We start from the raw sequence: 19,873 nt of genomic DNA, 5'->3' as shown, positions 1-19,873 counted from the left end.
GGAACAGAGCGGAAACCCCCACTCGGTCCGGGGGTCCCTGGGGAAAGAGAGGCTGAGGATGATCTGGGACACGAGTGGGGACCCCCTACTCAACCTCGGGGGTCCCTGGGGTAAAAGGAGTGTGAGAAAGAACTTCAACAGAGTAGACACCCCCTGGTCAGTGTGGGGGTCCCTGGGACTGGTGGGGATGAACCGGGAGCAGATCCCCCCTCCCCTCATGGGGGGCGGTCTAGGGAGTCTCCCGGAGCCGCCGAAGGATGAGGATGAACTGGGACAGGAGTGGGGACCCCTACTCAGTTTCGGGGGTCCCTGGGGCAACAGGAGCGTGAGAATGAACTACTAACAGAGCAGGCGCCCCCCGGTCAGCGTGGGGGTCCCTGTGCTGCGATGCACCGGGAGCAGATCCCCCCTCCCCGGTCCAGAGGGGGGTCTAGGGGGTCGCCCGCAGCCGCCGCAGGATGAGGATGAGCTGGGGCACGAGGGAGCCCACCAGCACGGGCCCCAGGGCGTAGCGGGCGCCCACGCTCAGGTACCAGAGCGCCGTGTCCTCGCTCTTGGGCAGCTTGTGCAGCACGTCCAGGGCCAGCAGCCCCAGCGCGGCGCTGCCCAGCGGCGGCTCCAGCGCCCGCAGCTCCTCGGCGGCGCGGCGGCTCAGCGGGCGCCGGGCGGCCAGCGCCAGCCCCAGCGCGCTGCCGCTCGCCCGGCACAGCGAGGCCCAGGGCCGCGTCTCGGGCCGCAGCCAGCCCGGCTCCGAGCACCGCGAGCTGGCCCGGCCGAGCGACCTGCGGGGCAGCGCGGGCATCGGCCTGGGGCAGCCCCCCGCCCGAGCCGGCCCCTGCTAAGCCCGGACACGCTCCTGGAAGCAGAGCCCCGGGGATGCTCCCTGGGTACCCCTCCCCGGTGGGCACATGAGACCCCCGAAGGATGATCGCTGTGGCAGCCCTGTGCCCTGTGAGACCCCTGTCCCTTGTGAGACCCTTTTTCCCCTGTGACACCCCTGTCCCCCGGGACCCCCCCGTCCCCTGTGAGACCCCTTTTCCCCCGGGACCCCCTGGGACCCCCTGTCCCCTGTGAGACCTCTGTTCCCTGTGAGACCCCTTTTCCCCTGTGACACCCCTGTCCCCTGTGAGACCTGTCCCCCTGTGAGACCCCTTTTCCCCTGTGACACCCCTGTCCCCCCATGACACCCCTGTCCCCTGTGAGACCCCTGTCCCCTGTGACACCCTTTTCCCCTGTGAGACCCCTTTTCCCCCGTGACACCCCTGTCCCCTGTGAGACCTGTCCCCCTGTGAGACCCCTGTCCCCTGTGACACCCCTGTCCCCTGTGAGACCCCTGTCCCCTGTGACACCCTTTTCCCCTGTGAGACCCCTTTTCCCCTGTGAGACCCTTTTCCCCCGTGACACCCCTGTCCCCTGTGAGACCCCTTTTCCCCTGTGACACCCCTGTCCCCCCGTGACACCCCTGTCCCCTGTCAGACCCCTGTCCCCTGTGACACCCCTGTCCCCTGTGGCAGCCCAGTCCCCCTGTGAGACCCCTGTCCCCCGTGACACCACTGTCCCCCGGGACCCCCCTGTCCCCTGTGAGACCCTTTTCCCCTGTGAGACCCCTTTTCCCCCGTGACACCCCTGTCCCCTGTGAGACCCCTGTCACCCGGGACCCCCCTGCCCCCCGTCCCCCGGCTCTCACCAGTCCAGGTCCAGCCCCGCGGCCGTGGCCAGCCCGTGCAGGGCCAGCGCGCCCAGGAGCAGCCCCAGAGCCGTCAGCAGGAAGAAGCGGCACTTGAGGAAGTTGGGGGGCCAGCGCTGCAGCCCCCAGCCCAGAGCCATCCCTGGCGGGGGCACAGGCGGGGTCGGCACTGGGACGGACCGGGAGGGGGCCCGGGGAAAGGCTGCGGCGCCCCCCTCACCTGCCAGGGAGCCGGTGACCACCTGATGGGGGAAGTGGGCCAGCACGAAGATGCGGGAGAGCCCCATGGCCACCAGCAGGACGATGTAGGCAAGGAACGGGGTCAGCCTCAGCAGCCGGCTGGGAGGGAACGGGAGGAAAGCACGGCTGAACGGGGCAACTAAAACTGCTGGGGGGCTTCAGGGGCTCTCCCGGCCCCTTCCCGAGCTGCCAGAGAAGGGATGTGTCCCCTGGAGCGGCTCTGCAGCGAGGGAAGGGATCCACATCACCCTCCACGGGCGCTGGGGTCCCACATCCACCCCCTCTTCCACTCTGGAAGCTCCCAAGGGACGGTGTCTCCATCCCGGGACTCGTCCTGCCTCTCCCCCTGGTTCTGCCCCACATCCCCAGCGCTGCCCCTGCCCGTGCCGGACTCACCTCCGGGTGCACCGGGACACCTCCTCGCTCAGGGCGGTGACAACCGGCCACAGGGCCGCCGCCAGGATCATGCAGTGCCCCGAGGGGCTCCCTGGGGACGAAGCACAGGAGAGGCGCACTGCCGAGCCCAGCCCTTCCCCGCCGCTCAGAACGGCTCCTCCCGCCGGGACGGGGCTCCCGGGGCTCCTCCCGGGGCTGCCGAGCCGGGACTCACCTGGGCCCGTCTCGCAGGTGACCGGGAACTGGCGCAGCGGGAGCTGCTCCCGGCTGGAGAGCCCCGACTCGTGGATCCACCAGTACGGGCGCTCCCCGAACAGGAACCTGCGGCAGGGACAGCGCGGGGCTGGGAAAGCCCAGAGAGCCGGGCCGGGATCCTGCAGGGTCCCTGCAGCCCGAGCTGGGATCCAGGAGAGCAGGATCCCAGCAGGATCCCTGCAGCTCATCCTGAATGATCCGGGAGAGCAGGATCCTGCAGGATCCCTGCAGCCCATCCTGAATGATCCAGGAGAGCAGGATCCTGCAGGGTCCCTGCAGCCCAAGCTGGGATCCAGGAGAGCAGGATCCTGCAGGATCCCTGCAGCTCATCCTGAATGATCCGGGAGAGCAGGATCCTGCAGGATCCCTGCAGCCCATCCTGAATGATCCAGGAGAGCAGGATCCTGCAGGATCCCTGCAGCTCATCCTGAATGATCCAGGAGAGCAGGATCCTGCAGGGTCCCTGCAGCCCATCCTGAATGATCCAGGACAGCAGGATCCTGCAGGGTCCCTGCAGCCCGAGCTGGGATCCAGGAGAGCAGGATCCTGCAGGGTCCCTGCAGCCCGAGCTGGGATCCAGGACAGCAGGATCCCTGCAAGGTCCCTGCAGCCCGAGCTGGGATCCAGGAGAGCAGGATCCCTGCAGGATCCCTGCAGCCCATCCTGAATGATCCAGGAGAGCAGGATCCTGCAGGATCCCTGCAGCTCATCCTGAATGATCCAGGACAGCAGGATCCTGCAGGGTCCCTGCAGCCCGAGCTGGGATCCAGGAGAGCAGGATCCCTGCAGGGTCCCTGCAGCTCATCCTGAATGATCCAGGACAGCAGGATCCTGCAGGGTCCCTGCAGCCCGAGCTGGGATCCAGGACAGCAGGATCCCTGCAAGGTCCCTGCAGCCCGAGCTGGGATCCAGGAGAGCAGGATCCTGCAGGATCCCTGCAGCTCATCCCAGCAGGATCCCTGCAGCCCATCCCAGGACAATCCCATCTCCAGGATGAAGCCACAGAGGATCAGGATCGTTTGCCAGCCCCGATGCCCCCTGAGCTTTCCTCTGCCCGGAATTGCTGGCGGCTGCTCAGGGTGGCTGGGGTGACCCTGCGGAATGCCCCAAGCTGGGAGTCTGTGCCCCAAAATCCCCAGGCAGGCAGGGAGTCAATGTGTGTGCCCAAACCCCCCAGGCTGGGGTCAGTCTGTGCCCGGGCTGGGGTCAGTCTGTGCCCAAACTGGGGGTCAGTCTGTGCCCGGGCTGGGGTCAGTCTGTGCCCAAACTGGGGGTCAGTCTGTGCCCGGGTTGGGGTCAGTCTGTGCCCAAACCCCACAGGCTGGGGTCAGTCTGTGCCCAAACTGGGGGTCAGTCTGTGCCTGGGTTGGGGTCAGTCTGTGCCCGGGCTGGGGTCAGTCTGTGCCCAAACTGGGGGTCAGTCTGTGCCCGGGCTGGGGTCAGTCTGTGCCCGAGCCCCCGGCAGGGTGCGGGGAGCCCCCCGTGTGCCCCTCACCACTTGAGCACCACGTTGAGCCACTCGGCCAGCAGGGCGATCCAGAGCAGCAGCGGTGGCACGTGCTTGCCCAGCGCGCGCGCCAGCGGGAAGAACACGGTGTAGACGGATTTGGGATCCAGCTGGGACGTCAGGAACAGCCAGAAGCGCTCCAGCCAGGCCGGCCCGGCCTGCAGGGCCACGGCGGCGCGGATCCCCGCCTCGTGCAGGGCCTCCATGGCACCGGGCTGGGCACAGCAGGGACGGGTCAGCCCGGGCACCGACCCCGGGAGTGCCCTGGGGATGGGCTGGGAGGGGGTGGATCCCCGGGGATCCCGTGGGGATGGGGATGGATCCCCATGAATCCCTTGGGAACGGGGATGGATCCCCGGGAATCCCTTGGGGACGGGGATGGATCCCTGGGAATCCCTTGGGGATGGGCTGGGAGGGGATGGATCCCTGGGAATCCTGTGGGGATGGGGATGGATCCTTGGGAATCCCGTGGGGATGGAATGGGGATGGAGGGATGGATCCCTGGGAATCCCTTGGGAACGGGGGTGGGATCCCTGGGAATCCCGTAGGGATGGGGATGGATCCCTGGGAATCCCATGGAGACGGGGACGGATCCCTGGGAATCTCATGGGGATGCCGTGGGAGGGGATGGATCCCAGGGGTGCCTTGGCACTGAGGGGAATGGATCCCCATGGACCCCAGGGGTGCCTTGGCACTGGCTCAGGCACTCACTGACCACCTGAAGCTTGCCCAGAAACGGGTGCCCAGCCCCTGCCCGGGGGCAGGACACGCCTCTGCTGGCTCTGGGATGGGGCCGGGGCAGCATCCCAGGGATTGCTGTGGGATTTGCTGTAGCAGCCCAGATGCTCCAAAGAGCCACCACCGCCCTGGGGCCTTCCCTGGAGACCTCCTGGGGCTCCTGTGGGCGTTCTGCAGAAGGCCTGGGGAGTCCCTGGAGCCTCCCTTGTTATTCCTTGGGGTTTCCCTGTCCTGTGGTTATCCTGCGGAACGCCTGGGCTCTCCCTGGAGCCTCCCTTGCTATTCCCTGAGGATTCCCTGGGCTCTCCCTGCAGCGGCTCCTGAGCATCCCTGGGCATCCCTGAACATCCCTGGGCATCCCTGAGCATCCCTGAACATCCCTGGGCATCCCTGAACATCCCTGGGCATCCCTGACCATCTCTGAGCATCCCTGAACATCCCTGAGCATCCCTGGGCTCCCTCTGGGCTCCCTCTGGGCCTGCCTGGGCTCTCAGGCCCGAGGCCTCCCTAGGCTCTCCCTACACCAAGACCCCCGGTCTCCCCGTCCCCACCGGCGGGCTCTGCGGCCCCTGCGCCTCCCGGAGGCGCTGCCCAGCCCCGGTACCGGCGGGCGGTACCTGAGGGGCGGATTCCATCCCGGCCGCCCCTCAGCGCTCCCTCCCGCCGCTCTCACCGCCCTCTTCCGCCTACACTTCCCAGCACCGCCCGCGCGGCGCCGCGCTACGGCGGGGCGGGAGGGCCAAACCTCGCCCGGGTGCGCGTGGGGGGGGCGGGCCCGGCCAATCAGCGCGCGGGGCGGAGCAGATCGGCGGGGCGGAGCGCCAATCCCCGCCCTCGCTGGCGCCTGGCCCCGCCCCCGCCGCGCCTGGCCGAGGCGAGCGGAGCCGCGGGCGCTGCGGGCGGACAAGATGGCGGCGCCGGGCGAGTACTTCAGCGTGGGCAGCCAGGTGTCCTGCCGCACCTGCCAGGAGCAGCGCCTCCAGGGCGAGGTCGTCGCCTTCGACTACCCCAGCAAGATGCTGGCGCTCAGTATCCACCCGCCCGCGCCTCGCCGCCGCTGCTCCCGGCCCCGGCGCGGCCCGCTCGGGCCTCTGCGGCCCGCCCGATGGGGGGGGGGGGGGGCGTGAGGGAGGGAGGGGAAAGGGGGCGAAGGAGGGGAAGGGCTGCGAGGGGATGGAGGTGGGCGGCGACAGGGAGGGGTTTGAGGGGCAGCGGGGAGACCCCCGAGGGGTGGGGGGAGTGGGGAGCCCGGCAGGGAGGTTTTGGGGGGAGCGGGGAGGTTTGTTCTGGGGGGATTGGGGAGCCTGGGTTAGGGGGGAATGTGGGGATTGGGAGCCCGTTTTGGGGTGAGTGGGGGCCCTGTATTGTAAAGAGCTTAGGGGGGAGTGGGGAGCCCGGCACGGAGGTTTTGGGGGGATTGGGAGCCCGTTTTGGGGTGAATGGGGGTCCTGGATTATAAAGAGCTTAGGGGATCCCGTATTCTAAAGGGTTGGGGGAGTGGGGAGTCCGGCAGGGAGGTTTTGGGGGGATTGGGGAGCCTGGGTTAGAGAGGAACGGGGGGATTGGGAGCCCGTTTTGGGGTGAATGGGGGTCCTGGATTATAAAGAGCTTAGGGAATCCTGTATTCTAAAGGGTTGGGGGGAGTTGGGAGCCTGGCAGGGAGGTTTTGGGGGGAGCGGAGAGGTTTGTTTTGGGGGGATTGGGAGCCCATTCTGGGGTGAATGGGGGTCCTGGATTATAAAGAGCTTAGGGGGGAGTGGGGAGCCCGGCACGGAGGTTTTGGGGGGATTGGGGAGCCTGGGTTAGGGGGGAATGGGGGGATTTGGAGCCCGTTTTGGGGTGAATGAGGGTCCTGGATTATAAAGGGATGGGAGCAGTGGGGAGCCCTGTACTGGCTTGAAGGGGGGCACAGGAGCACCCAGTTTTGGGGAGGATGGGGCGGACTGTGCCGTCCTGGAGGGTTTTTTTTGGGGGGGCAGCGAGGAACCCTGTAGTGGGGTGAGTGGGGGTGTGGCATTCACTGTGGGGGGCTGGGAGCGCTGGATTGGGGTGAGTGGGGGCAGTGGGGGGGTCCCGGCCTCCCCAGTAGGAATAGACGTGGATCTGGTTTTGTTTGGAGCCTGCAAGGAACGGGGAAAGGCTTCGGGAAGCACTGGGGGGCCCCGGGTGGGGGGAAAGCTCAGCTCAGGGCTGGTGCTGGGGTTTGGGGGCACAGGGTTGGGTTTGGGGCACAGGGGTGGGTTTGGAGCACAGGTGTGGGTTGGGGGCACAGGGGTGGGTTTGGGGGCACTGGGGTGGGTTTGGGGGCACAGGGTTGGGTTTGGGGACACAGGGGTGGGTTTGGGGGCACAGGGTTGGGTTTGGGGCACCGGGGTGGGTTTGGAGCACAGGTGTGGGCTGGGGGCACAGGGGTGGGTTTGGGGGCACTGGGGTGGGTTTGGGGGCACTGGGGTGGGTTGGGGGGCACAGGGTTGGGTTTGGGACACAGGGGTGGGTTTGGGGGCACAGGGTTGGGTTTGGGGGCACCAGGGTGGGTTTGGGGCACAGGGGTGGGTTTGGGGACACAGGGGTGGCTTCTGCAGGGACTGGGGGGCTGGGAGAGGCTTTTGTGGCCTGGGCTGTGGGAAGCACGACAGGAGAAGGGCCCCTGGGTGCCTGGGATGTGGCTGGAGCCAGGGCAGCTGCCGGGTCCCACTGGAGGAAAGTCCCAGCAGGTCTCACAGGTTGCTCAGCGCTGCCTGTCGGCCCCAGGGGGGCTGGGCCCTTCCCAAAATCCAGCTCTTCTTCCACAGCTGGATGGAATTCCCTGGCTTCCTGCTCACTGAGCGGCGATTTTGGGGGGGCTCCACCTTGTGCTCAGGGGGCTGGGAGAGGAGCAGGGCCTTCCATGGGGATCTCTTCCAGGAGATGGTGCTGGCATGGAAGAGGTTCTCCATGCTGTGCTTCCTCCATCCATCCATCATCCATCCATCATCCATCCATCTTCCATCCATCTTCCATCCATCTTCCATCCATCTTCCATCCATCTTCCATCCATCTTCCATCCATCATCCATCCATCTTCCATCCATCATCCATCCATTATCCATCCATCATCCATCCATTATCCATCCATCATCCATCCATCATCCATCCATCATCCATCCATCATCCATCATCATCCATCCATCTTCCATCCATCTTCCATCCATCTTCCATCCATCCATCCATCCATCCATCCATCCATCCATCCATCCATCCATCATCCATCATCCGTCCATCCATCATCCATCCATCCGTCCATCCATCATCCATCCCTCCATCATCCTTCCCTCCATCCATCCATCCATCATCCATCCATCATCCATCCCTCCATCATCCTTCCCTCCCTCCATCATCCATCTATCCATCCATCCATCATCCATCCATCCATCCATCCATCCATCATCCATCATCCATCCATCCATCCATTCATCTATCCATCCATCCATCCATCCATCCATCATCCATCATCCATCCATCCATCCATCATCTATCCATCCATCCATCCATCATCCATCATCCATCCATCCATCCATCATCCATCCATCCATCATCCATCCATCCATCCATCCATCCATCCATCATCCATCCATCCATCCATCCATCCATCCATCCGTCCCTCCACCCTCCCGGGAGCAGAGGAATTGTGCAGGAATTCTCTCCACTCTGGAAGGGGTGGTGTTTTTTTGGGGGTGCTGTCTCATTCCCAACAGCAGCTCCAACCACCCACCTCATGCATCCCTCTGCTGGGAATTCCTCCCAGAGCAGGGAATGCTCCCCGGGACCTTCTGCCTGTGGGAAGGAGAGAGTTCTGGTGGAAAAAGAGCAAATTTGGGGGAGCTGGTTCAGTGGTGGTGGTGCAGCAGGGCAGGGGAGCTCAGTCTGGAGCTGGGATGGGCTGGGATCAGCACCAAACGTGGGATCACTGATGGTCCCTGGCAGGCAGGGAGCTCAGTCCGGAGCTGGGATGGGCTGGGATCGACACCAAATGTGGGATCACTGATGGTCCCTGGCAGGCAGGGAGCTCAGTCCGGAGCTGGGATGGGCTGGGATCAACACCAAACGTGGGATCACTGATGGTCCCTGGCAGGCAGGGAGCTCAGTCTGGAGCTGGGATGGGCTGGGATCAGCACCAAACGTGGGATCACTGATGGTCCCTGGCAGGCAGGGAGCTCAGTCTGGAGCTGGGATGGGCTGGGATCGACACCAAATGTGGGATCACTGATGGTCCCTGGCAGGGCAGGGGAGCAGGGAGCTCCCCCAAAGCCGCCCTGCTCCTGCTGTGCTCCGGGCCGTTCCCAGCTCCCCAAACCTCTCTCTGTGCTCCGGGCCGTTCCTCCGGGCCGTCCCCAGCTCCCCAAACCTCTCTGGGTGCGTTTTCCTTGACCCCCCACTCCAGAATGCCCCTCGTCCAGCGGCAAGCCCAACCACGCAGACATCCTGCTCGTAAACCTACAGTACGTGTCAGAAGTGGAAATAATCAACGACCGCACGGAAACGCCTCCCCCGTTAGCCTCCCTCAACGTCAGCAAGGTGAGAGAGCCCCCCCAGCAGGGATGCCCCCAAATCCAGCAGGGATCCCTCAAATCCAGCAGGGATCCCCCCTAGGAATCCTGCAGGGATCCCCCAAATCCTGCAGGGATCCCCCCCAGGAATCCTGCAGGGATCCCCCCGAAATCCAGCAGGGATCCCCCCCAGGAATCCTGCAGGGATCCCCCAAATCCTGCAGGGATCCCTCCAAATCCTGCAGGGATCCCTCCAAATCCTGCAGGGATCCCCCCCCAGGAATCCTGCAGGGATCCCCCCCAGGATTCCTGCAGAGATCCCCCCAAATCCTGCAGGGATCCCTCCAAATCCTGCAGGGATCCCCCCCAGGAATCCTGCAGGGATCCCCCAAATCCTGCAGGGATCCCCCCCAGAATCTTTCAGGGATCCCCCCCCGAATATTTCAGGGATCCCCCCAGGAATCCTGCAGGGATCCCCCAAATCCTGCAGGGATCCCCCCAGAAATCCTTCTGGATCCCCCCCAGAATCCTTCAGGGATCCCCCCAGGAGTCCTGCAGGGATCCCCCAAATCCTTCAGGGATCCCCCCAAATCCTGCAGGGATCCAGCAGGATTTGCCACTGGAGCAGCTTCCCAGCGTTCCCTCCTGGGGCTGGGGTTTGGTGATCTGGGGCTGGATTTCACCAGTTTGGCATCTGAATTTTGGCAGTCGGAGGTCTGGATTTGGTTGGGTTAAGGGTCCGGGCATTTGGCATTTGGGGTCTGGTTTTTGGGTGGTTTTGGAGCCCAGATTTTATGTCTCAATTTTTGGCATTTGGGGACTTGGATTTTGGTGTTTTTGGGGTCTAAGGTGATGTTTTGGGGCTTGCATTTTGAGGGGTTTGGAGCCTGGGTTTTGGTAGTCTGGTGGTGGTGTTTGGGGTCTGGATGATGCTGGTTTGGGTGTAGATTTTGGCATTTTGGGTAAAGCTGAACTCACAAAGGGGAGCTCACGGAATGCTGAGGAATGGCTTTTCATCCATCCTGGGACGGGATCACTGCTGGTTCCCAGGGAGGTGGAAGGACAGGAAGGGGACCCCGAGCCCTCGGTGCTGGGATGGGTCCGGGGGGGACAGGGTGCTCAGCTGGCACCCACAGGGATTCCTCAGTGTGGGGAGCCCCTCAGGAATTCCAGTGTGGGGAGCCCCCAGGAATTCCAGTGTGGGGAGCCCCTCAGGAATTCCAGTGTGGGGAGCCCCCAGGAATTCCAGTGTGGGGAGCCCCTCAGGAATTCCAGTGTGGGGATCCCCTCAGGAATTCCAGTGTGGGGAGCCCCCAGGAATTCCAGTGCTCACTTTGGGAGCCCCTCAGGAATTCCAGTGCTCACTTTGGGAGCCCCCCAGGAATTCAGAGCTCACTTTGGGAGCCCCCAGGAATTCAGAGCTCACTCTGGGAGCCCCTCAAGAATTCAGAGCTCACTTTGGGAGCCCTCCAGGAATTCCAGTGTGGGGAGCCCCCCAGGAATTCCAGAGCTCACTGTGGGAGCCCCCCAGGAATTCCGAGCTCACTCTGGGAGCCCCCCAGGAATTCAGAGCTCACTTTGGGAGCCCCCCAGGAATTCCGAGCTCACTCTGGGAGCCCCCCAGGAATTCCAGAGCTCACTTTGGGAGCCCCCCAGGAATTCCAGTGCTCACTCTGGGAGCCCCCCAGGAATTCCAGCTCTCACTTTGGGAGCCCCCCAGGAATTCCAGTGCCCCCGTGGTTTGGTGTGTGGGGAACGAGGCTGCGGTGGGCTTGGCAGTTCCAGTGGCAGGGGGGCTGTTCTGTGGGGCTGCCCCACAGCCCCTTCCCCACGGTGGGCTGGGCTGGGACGTTGCTGGCCGGGACTGGTCGTACTGGGAGGAGGAGCTGTGGGCACTGGAACCCAGAGCGTTGGGGACTTTTGGGGACACCCACGGGGCTGGCCCTCGGCTCGGCACAGCCACCCAGGGCCATTCCAGGGGGATTTTGGAGGGACCCCCTGGATCTCCCCAGCCTGCTGGCAGCCAAGTGGGATCAGGAGCCACCCTGGCCCCGGGGGACCCTGGCATGGCCCTGGTGGCCCTGGCATGAACCTTGGTGGCCCCCACGGTCCCTGAATTCCTCATTCAGCCCGAGGGAGCAGGGAGTGACTCATCCATTGACGAGGTGTGTGCAGGGAGCTGCTGGGAGTGCTGGGATCCAGGGGCTGGAGCTGAACCGTTTCCTCCTGGGAAAGGGGTACATTTCCTAATGGGAAAGGGGTGCATTTCCTAATGGGAAAGGGGTACATTTCCTAATGGGAAAGGGGTACATTTGCTAAAGGGAAAGGGGTGCATTTCCCACTGGGAAAGGGGTACATTTCCTAATGGGAAAGGGGTACATTTCCTGCTGGGAAAGGGGTGCATTTCCTGCTGGGAAAGGGGTGCATTTCCCGCTGGGAAAGGGGTGCATTTCCCACTGGGAAAGGGGTGCATTTCCTAATGGGAAAGGGGTGCATTTCCTAATGGGAAAGGGGTACATTTCCTAATGGGAAAGGGGTACATTTCCTAATGGGAAAGGGGTGCATTTCCTAATGGGAAAGGGGTACATTTCCTGCTGGGAAAGGGGTGCATTTCCTGCTGGGAAAAGGGTGCATTTCCCGCTGGGAAAGGGGTGCATTTCCTAATGGGAAAGGGGTACATTTGCTAAAGGGAAAGGGGTGCATTTCCCACTGGGGAAAGGGGTGCATTTCCTCCTGGGGAAAGGGGAGCATTTCCCTCTGGAAAGGGTGTGAGGTGCAGGGCAGCTCCCGTGGGACGCTGTGTCTGGTCTTGGAGGGAGCCATTCCCACCTGGGATGGGGTGGGGGCCGTGTGAGGGTGAGGAAGGCTTCTGGCCCTGCTGGGGCATCCCGGGAGCGCCCAGGGAGCGTCCCCGTGCTCCTGCAGCGCCTGCTCCCACCAGGAGCAGACTCGGGGTGCCCTTAGGGCACTGAAGTGTCCCCGCTCACAGGGAGCTGGGGCTGTTCTGCCCTCAGAGGGGCTTTGGAAGGGGTGGAGCCCCCTCGGCCAGCAGCAGGAAGCCAGTCCAGCTCTGGGTGCGCTCCCAGCAATGAGGAGGCTCCAGCAGGAGGAAGAGGAGGGATGATGATGCTGCCGTGGCTCCTCCACTGCGGCAGCTCCAGCCAGGAAAAGGCGGCTGGTCCACGGCTGCTGCCTCCAGGCTCTGCTTCCTTCTCCTCCCACATCCACGGGATGCAGCACGGGGGATGCCAGGGTCGGGGTTTTCCAGCTCTATTCCAGCACCCTGTGTGTAATCACACCTCCCCACACACGGATGCGGCTCCCAGATAACCAATTCTGGTTGTTTTTTGGGAACAAACCAACTGCTGCAGGCTAAAGTTGCTCCTACTCCTGCGTGGAGAGTCTACTCCCAGCGTGTTGGGTGCTCCAGGCTCCTCTTCCCCTTCCCCATCCCCATCCCCAGTGAACTGAGTAGTGAAATGCCAGAATTTTTCCAGAAGAGGGGAAGGGGCAGGGGGGTGTGATGGCACCACCACCCCCAAATCTCTGTGAGGCCCCAGCAGCCGTGAGGGTGCTTCCAAAGGGGAATTGAGGCTGGAATCACAGGGGGCAGAGCCGTGTCCGGGGGTCCCCGTGTGTCCCCTCACTGCTGCCAGCCCAATTCCCTGTCCCTGTGCTTCCCCAGCTTGCCAACAAAGCACGGACGGAGAAGGAGGAGAAGATGAGCCAGGCGTATGCAATTAGTGCTGGTGTCTCTCTGGAGGGGCAGCAGCTCTTCCAGACCATCCATAAGACGTAAGTGCCCGCCTCGGGGTCCCCAGTGCCCACCTCGGGGTCCCCAGTGCCCACCTTGGGGTCCCCACGCTCCTTTTTGGGGTCCCCAGTGCCTGCCTTGGGGTCCCCAGTGCTCACTTCAGGGTCCCCACACTCCTTTTTGGGGTCCCACAGCCTTTTTGAGGTCCCCACGCTCCTTTCTGGGGTCCCAGTTCCCACCTCAGGGTCTCCACGCTCCTTTTTGGGGTCCCCACTCTCCTTTTTTGGGTTCCCACTGCCATTCCTGGTGCCCTGGGTTTGCCTTGGCAGGCTCGGGTGTGTCCTGGGTGGGATCCTCAGTGGGTGGGGGTCTCCCTGCCCTTCCTGCCCCATCCCACCCCCTGCCCTGCCCCGGTGGCCCGGGGGGCTGCGTGCCCCTCGGGGACGGTCCCTGACGCTGTCCCCCCTGGCTCCCCGCAGCATTAAGGACTGTAAATGGCAGGAGAAGAACATCGTGGTGATGGAGGAGGTGGTCATCGCCCCCCCGTACCAGGTGGAGAACTGCAAAGGCAAAGAGGGCAGCGCCCTGAGCCACGTACGCAAAATAGTGAGTGCGGGCTGGGCACGGGCTGGGCAGGGGGGCACTGCGTCCTGGGGACAGCCAGGAGCCCTCCCGGGGGTCCCCAGCCCCTCCTCGGGGTCTGCAGCCACTCCTTGGGGGTCTCCAGCCCCTCCTCAGGGTCTCCAGCCCCTCCTCGGGGTCTCTAGCCACTTCTCAGGGGTCCCCAGACCCTCCTCGGGGGTCCCCAGCCCCTCCCGGGGGTCTGCAGCCCCTCCTCGGGGTCTGCAGCCCCTCCCGGGGGTCTCCAGCCCCTCCTCAGGGGTCTCCAGCCCCTCCTAAGGATCCCCCAGCCCTTCCTGGGGATCCCCCAGCCCTTCTTGGAGACGCCTCAGCCCCTCCTAAGGATCCCCTAGCCCCTCCTGGGGCTCCCCCAGCCCCTCCTGGAGATCCCCCAGCCCCTCCTTGAGGGTCTGCAGCCCCTCCTCATGGGTCTCCAGCCCCTCCTAAGGATCTCCCAGCCCCTCCTGGGGCTCCCCCAGCCCCTCCTGAGGCCCCCCAGCCCCTCTGGGGTCCCTCCCCTGACCCCCCGTGCCCCCTGCCCGCAGGTGGAGAAACACTTTCGGGACGTGGAGAGCCAGAAGGTCCTGCAGCGTTCACAAGCACAGCAGACACAGAAGGACACGTCCCTGTCATCCTGAGGCCACCTGGGGCCACCACCCACCCCGTGGCCCCGTCTCCGGGGGCACTTCAACTTTTATTTCCTTTTTTTTTTTTTTTTTCCCCCCTCTCTCTCTCTTTGGGGAATCTCAACCAATCCCGAACTTTAGAACTTTAAAACAAACGAGAAAAGAGAATAATTTAAAGCTCCTCATGCATTACTTGACTAACAGACTTTGTTTTTCTGCCATGGTTTCTCCTTCCAGCCAGTCAGACTCTGTTAATTTTATTTTTTGGCTTTTTTTTCCCTTTTTCCTCCCAATTCCTGCCTCCCTCTTCCCCAAAAACCCCTCCAGAAAATAAAGCTAACGAGCTGACTGTGGTGGCCGACCCGGGACCCTCACGACCAGCGTGGTCTCGTTTTAATTTTGTTTGCACAGGGCAAGGCTTGAATTAGTCTTATTTTTCTTATCTTTAAATATATATATAAATATATATTAAAATGTCCTTTAAATATTTGTCTGCATCCAGCAGGGTCATGGCAAAAAAAGCCTCCAACATCCCCTCGGGAGCAGCCAGAACCTGGATTTGGGTTTTCCCCCATTTCCTTTATGTTTTTAACTCTTTTTTTTGCCCTTTTTAATTTTAATTTCTTTTTTAATTTTAATTTTTATTTGTCACGATCCTCCTTCTCCCCGTTTTGTTTCCTTTCATTGTTTTGTTTTGTTTGGTTTTTTTTTTTTTGCTTTTAATTAAAAAAAAAGCAGATCAAAACTCCGAACAATTCAAGCCCTGCCCGTAGGAAAATTGAAGATTAAAAACAAAAAAAACTACTTAAAAAAAAAAAAAAAGGAAAAAAAAAAGGAAAAAATTTTTTAGTCTTGTTTAGCAAAAAAAAAAAAAAAAAAACCAATAAAAACCCGAAATTTTTTTAACCATCACCGGCGTCTGTGGGGGCTCAATGGGGGCGCGGAGGGGGCGTGGTCAATGAGTGGGCGTGGTTATTCAAAGCGTTATTGAGTGGGCGTGGTCACGAAGTGGGTGTGGCTATGCAAAGCGTTATTGCGGAGTGGGCGTGGTTATTAAAAACGTCATTGGGTGGGCGTGGTCAGTGGATGGGCGTGGTTAACGAGTGGGTGCGGTCATTGAGTGGGCGTGGTCACTGGGTGGGCGTGGCCTACGAGATGGGTTTGGCTCCGTTGTGGGGCGTGGCTTCAGCGAGGGGGCGTGGCATTCCCCTGAGGGCCGCTTTGATTGACGTGCGCGCTTTCGGGGAGAAGCGGCGGCCCGTGGCGGGCGGGGGCGGCTCGGTGAGCGCGGCCGTACCGGAGCGGCGCCGTTCATGCGGGGCAGGAGCCGCCGTGGGCGCGGCGGGGCGCGGTTTGAGCTTAATGAGCGCGCCCCAATTAAAGGGGCGTGGCTGTCGGGAGGGGGGCGTGGCCGCGCGGCACTTCCGGCGGCGCGGCGATGGCGGCGGGCCGCGGCTGGCGGCGCCGGGCGCTGCGGCTGCTGACGGCGGGCGGCGGCGTCCTGCTCACCCGCTTCCCCTTCTGGCACTGCTTCAGCGGGCTGCTGCTCTGCGCCGAGCGCGCCGACCTGCGCCGGTGCGGCACCGGGAGCGCGGGCGGGGCTCGGGGCAGAGCCGCGGCCTGCGAGGGGCGGCGAGCCCCGAGTGTGCGGGTGCAGCAGCGGCTGCTGCGGGAGGCGGGGGAGGCCCGGTGCTGGGGGGCCTGGGGGGCAGGGGGGGCTGGGGCTGTGGGGTTTGGGGGGCTGGGGGATGGTCCTGGGGTCTGGGGATGCTCCTGCGGGGTTGGGGGTGGTCGTGGGGGGCTGGGGGGTTTGGGGGGCTAGGGGTGGTTTTGGGGGGTTGGGGGTGGTCCTTGGGGGCTGGGGGTGTTTCTGGGGAGCTGGGGATGGTCCTGAGGGGTTGAGGGTGGTCCTGGGAGTCTGGGGGTGCTCCTGCAGCGTTGGGGGTTGTCCTGGGGGGCTGGGGGTGGCCCTGGAGGGTTGGGGGTGGTCCTGGGGGGATGGGGGTGGCCCTGGAGGGTTGGGGCTGGGGAGGTTGGGGGTGGTTTTGGGGGACTGGGGCTGTGGGGCAGCTGGGGGGCTCCTGGGTGAGTGTGGGGCTGCTCGGGACCCTCGGTGGGGACAGGGCAGGGACCCTCGGTGGGGCTGGGGCAGGTGGAGTGTGAGGTGGGGCTCGGAGCTGCTGCCTGAGGATGAGGGGAGACCCCGGCAGTGTTGGGGTCCAGAGGAGGATTTGGGGTCTGGGGGAGGGGACAGAGCAGCAGAGGGGGCCTGTGGGGCCCAGAGAGGATCCATGGGGGTCTAGAGGGGCCCAGAGAGGTTTCCGTGGGGCAGGGCCAGGCCCGCAGTCCCTATTAACCCTTCGGAGGCCGCGGGGCTCCGGCCGGGCGCGGGGTGCCGTAGCCGCCGCGCCGCCCCCGCAGGAAGCCGGACATCCCGGTGCCCTACCTGTACGTGGACATGGGCGCGGCCGTGCTCTGCGCCAGCTTCATGTCCTTCGGCGTCAAGCGGCGCTGGTTCGCCCTGGGCGCCGCGCTGCAGCTCGCCCTGGCCACCTACGCCAGCCACGTCGGCGGCCACGCGCACTACGGAGACTGGCTCAAGGTCAGACCTGTCCTCCATCCATCCATCATCCATCCATCCATCCATCCATCATCCATCCATCCATCCATCCATCCATCATCCATCCATCCATCCATCCATCCACCCATCATCCATCCATCATCCATCATCCATCCATCATCCATCCATCATCCATCCTCCATCCATCCATCCACCCATCCATCCATCCATCCACCCATCATCCATCCATCCATCCATCCATCCATCATCCATCCATCATCCATCCATCCATCCATCCACCCATCATCCATCCATCCATCATCCATCCATCATCCATCCATCCATCCATCCATCATCCATCCATCCACCCATCCATCCATCCATCCACCCATCATCCATCCATCCATCCATCCATCATCCATCCATCCATCCATCATCCATCTATCATCCATCATCCATCCATCCTCCATCCATCATCCATCATCCATCCATCCATCATCCATCTATCATCCATCCATCCATCATCCATCCATCCATCCATCATCCATCCATCCATCCATCATCCATCCATCCATCCATCCATCATCCATCATCCATCCATCTCTATCCATCCATCCATCATCCATCATCCATCCATCATCCATCCATCCATCCATCATCCATCCATCCACCCATCATCCATCCATCCACCCATCATCCATCCATCATCCATCATCCATCCATCATCCATCCATCATCCATCCTCCATCCATCCATCCACCCATCCATCCATCCATCCACCCATCATCCATCCATCCATCCATCATCCATCCACCCATCCATCCACCCATCCATCCACCCATCATCCACCCATCATCCATCCATCCATCATCCATCCATCCATCCATCCACCCATCATCCATCCATCATCCGTCCATCACCCCTGTGGCCACGGTGTACCTTTGGCCCGTTCCTGTCCCCGTGCCCGTCCCCGATTCCGGTTCCCCGCAGGTGCGGATGTACTCGCGCACCGTGGCCGTCATCGGCGGCTTCCTGATCCTGGCCAGCGGCGCCGGCGAGCTCTACCGGCAGCGGCCCCGCAGCCGCTCCCTGCAGGCCACCGGGCAGGTGCTGCTGGGCATCTACCTCATCTGCCAGGTGACCACGGGGACAGGGGACAGTGGGGATACCTGGGGACGGTGGGGACAGCTGGGGACACCTCTGTGCTGCTGTGCTGCGGGCTGGGGACACGTTTGCCTGTGGGAGGAACCTTGGGACAGTGCTCACAGTGCTCCAGATTGTCCCTGCTGGGAGCCCCAGGGTGGTGGCACTGGTGCCACCAAGGCCACACTGTCACTGAGCCTCAGGAATAGTGTCACCGGTGCCACCAAGGCCACACTGTCACTGAGCCTCAGGAATAGTGTCACCAGTGCCACCAAGGCCACACTGTCACTGAGCCTCAGGTGGTGGCACCAGGGTCATCAAGCCCATGCTGTGACCGAGCCTCAGGATAGTGTCACCAGTGCCACCAAGGCCATACTGTCACTGAGCCTCAGGTTCAGGTTGCTGTCACAAGTGCCACTGTGCCCACGCTGTCACCGAGCCTCAGGGTGGTGGCTCCAGTGCCACTGAGCTTCGGGGTGGTGCCACCGAGGCCGCGCCATCCCCAGGGCAGAAGCCTTGGCCAGCAGTTGTCCTCGGGGGGGTGGTTCCCAGTGCCACCACCGCCACCACAACCCCGTCCGGTGCCACCCCCCCGGGCACGGCTGCACCGCCGCCGTCCCCAGAGCGTCCCCGCTGTCCCCCCCCCAGGCCTACTCGCTGCAGCACAGCCCCGAGGACCGCCTGGCCTACCTGGAGCGGCTTCTTGGAGGCGAGGTGGCCCTGCAGCTGCTCTTCCTGCTCTACGGGCTGCTGGCGCTGGCCTTCCTGTCGGGCTGCTACGTGCGGGCGGCGGCGCAGGTGCTGGCCGTGCTGCTGCCGCCCGCCATCCTGCTGGTGGACGGCAACCTGGCCTACTGGCACGCCCTGCGCCACGTCGAGTTCTGGAACCAGATGAAGCTCATCGGCCACAACGTCGGCATCTTCGGCGCCGCCGTCATCCTGGCCACCGACGGCTGAGGGGTTCTTGGGCAGCGCCGCTATTTATTCCTTGAAGGGGTTTTTTTGTTTTGGTTTTTTTTTGGTGCTGTTTGTAAATATTTGATAATTCTGGTGGGGGGTGGCGGCCACTGTGTGGCCAGGGCCCGTCTCCCTGCTGAGGGGTGTCACTGCTTCCCCCCCCACCCCACCAAAAAAATGTATTTTTACCGATGTGGTGAGAAATCTTTAACGTCTCACCCCAGGCTCGGGGCGCCAGGGTGAGGGGCTGCAGCTTTTGGGGTGCAAACTGCATTTGGGGTTGTGGAACTGCAGGGCAGGGGGGCTTTGGGGAGCTGGTGGTGGGGGAAGAACTTCTGTGGGGGAAAAGTGCTTCAGGGGAGTCGCTTTGGGGGAGCTGATTCAGGGGAGCTGATTTGGGGGAGTCAATTTGGGGAAGCTGATTTGGGGGATCTGATTTGGGGGAGTCGCTTTGGGGGAGCTGATTCAGGGGAGCTGATTTGGGGGAGTCAATTTGGGGAAGCTGATTTGGGGAGTCACTTTTGGAGGGCTTGGGGGCAGAGCTCCTTTAGCAGCTTGGGGTGGAGGGGCTGTTTTTGGGGGGACCCTCATGGGGAGCCACTTTGGGGCCGGCTCTGGGGCGGGATGTGACATTGAGGGGCTGAGGGGGAGCCCCTGCGGGGACTCGGCCGAGGGGTTGGGGGGGTTCTGGCACGGGGGGGGCCCGGTGGGACCCGGGAGGGGCTGGCAACCCCCGCGGCCCCCTGGGCTGAGGCTTCAGTGCCCTCGTCCTGTCCCCGAGCTGTCCGTGTCCCCTCCCTGGGCTGGGCCGGTGCCCGTGTCCCGTCCCCCGCCATGCCCGTGTCCCCCTCCGGTGTCTGTGTC

At 63.0% G+C, this 19,873-nt stretch overlaps 3 protein-coding genes across 5 annotated transcripts; 2 read left to right on the top strand and 1 right to left on the bottom strand.

Moving 5' to 3' along the window:
• Positions 1-225: 225 nt before the first annotated feature.
• Positions 226-5,582, bottom strand: G6PC3 (glucose-6-phosphatase catalytic subunit 3). Its single transcript, XM_077788373.1, has 7 exons — positions 5,441-5,582; positions 4,074-4,300; positions 2,538-2,644; positions 2,324-2,414; positions 1,908-2,026; positions 1,688-1,829; positions 226-782 (listed from the first exon to the last, which is right to left on the bottom strand). The coding sequence occupies exons 1-7, from the start codon at positions 5,456-5,458 to the stop codon at positions 431-433; spliced, it is 1,056 nt and encodes a 351-aa protein (XP_077644499.1). The 5' UTR covers positions 5,459-5,582; the 3' UTR covers positions 226-430.
• Positions 5,583-5,675: 93 nt separating this feature from the next.
• LSM12 (LSM12 homolog) lies at positions 5,676-14,726 on the top strand. 2 transcript variants are annotated; one of them, XM_077788379.1, is made up of 5 exons: positions 5,676-5,852; positions 9,243-9,376; positions 13,034-13,143; positions 13,582-13,696; positions 14,269-14,726. In XM_077788379.1, the coding sequence occupies exons 1-5, from the start codon at positions 5,732-5,734 to the stop codon at positions 14,359-14,361; spliced, it is 573 nt and encodes a 190-aa protein (XP_077644505.1). In that variant the 5' UTR covers positions 5,676-5,731; the 3' UTR covers positions 14,362-14,726. The 2 variants fall into 2 exon arrangements, with proteins under 2 accessions (XP_077644505.1, XP_077644504.1); XM_077788378.1 differs by having other exon boundaries at positions 13,582-13,708.
• Positions 14,727-15,566: 840 nt separating this feature from the next.
• On the top strand, positions 15,567-19,201 carry TMEM101 (transmembrane protein 101). 2 transcript variants are annotated; one of them, XM_077788377.1, is made up of 4 exons: positions 15,567-15,630; positions 16,771-16,951; positions 17,900-18,046; positions 18,701-19,201. In XM_077788377.1, exons 2-4 carry the CDS (start codon positions 16,808-16,810, stop codon positions 19,007-19,009), a joined length of 600 nt encoding a protein of 199 aa, XP_077644503.1. In that variant the 5' UTR covers positions 15,567-15,630; positions 16,771-16,807; the 3' UTR covers positions 19,010-19,201. The 2 variants fall into 2 exon arrangements, with proteins under 2 accessions (XP_077644503.1, XP_077644502.1); XM_077788376.1 differs by lacking the exon at positions 15,567-15,630 and adding an exon at positions 15,788-15,924.
• The last annotated feature ends 672 nt before the right edge of the window (positions 19,202-19,873 follow it).

Source organism: Lonchura striata, chromosome 25, assembly GCF_046129695.1.
Source record: "Lonchura striata isolate bLonStr1 chromosome 25, bLonStr1.mat, whole genome shotgun sequence".
Taxonomy (NCBI): domain Eukaryota; kingdom Metazoa; phylum Chordata; class Aves; order Passeriformes; family Estrildidae; genus Lonchura; species Lonchura striata.
Note: the sequence above shows the minus strand (reverse complement) of the source record. Positions and strands in the feature narration are given on the sequence as shown.

Bases quoted from the DNA above. Each gene is read 5' to 3' on its own strand.
- G6PC3 (XM_077788373.1), bottom strand. The intron at 2,645-4,073 runs GTGAGGGGCACA...TCCCTGCCGCAG, and splicing joins CTCAACGTGGTGCTCAAGTG to GTTCCTGTTCGGGGAGCGCC. The intron at 783-1,687 runs GTGAGAGCCGGG...GCTGCCCCGCAG, and splicing joins GCGGGGCTGGACCTGGACTG to GTCGCTCGGCCGGGCCAGCT.
- LSM12 (XM_077788378.1), top strand. From the start codon at position 5,732: ATGGCGGCGCCGGGCGAGTACTTCAGCGTGGGCAGCCAGGTGTCCTGC. The intron at 13,144-13,581 runs GTAAGTGCCCGC...GGCTCCCCGCAG, and splicing joins TTCCAGACCATCCATAAGAC to CATTAAGGACTGTAAATGGC. The intron at 13,709-14,268 runs GTGAGTGCGGGC...CCCTGCCCGCAG, and splicing joins TGAGCCACGTACGCAAAATA to GTGGAGAAACACTTTCGGGA.
- TMEM101 (XM_077788376.1), top strand. From the start codon at position 15,788: ATGGCGGCGGGCCGCGGCTGGCGGCGCCGGGCGCTGCGGCTGCTGACG. The intron at 16,952-17,899 runs GTCAGACCTGTC...GGTTCCCCGCAG, and splicing joins ACTACGGAGACTGGCTCAAG to GTGCGGATGTACTCGCGCAC. The intron at 18,047-18,700 runs GTGACCACGGGG...TCCCCCCCCCAG, and splicing joins GCATCTACCTCATCTGCCAG to GCCTACTCGCTGCAGCACAG.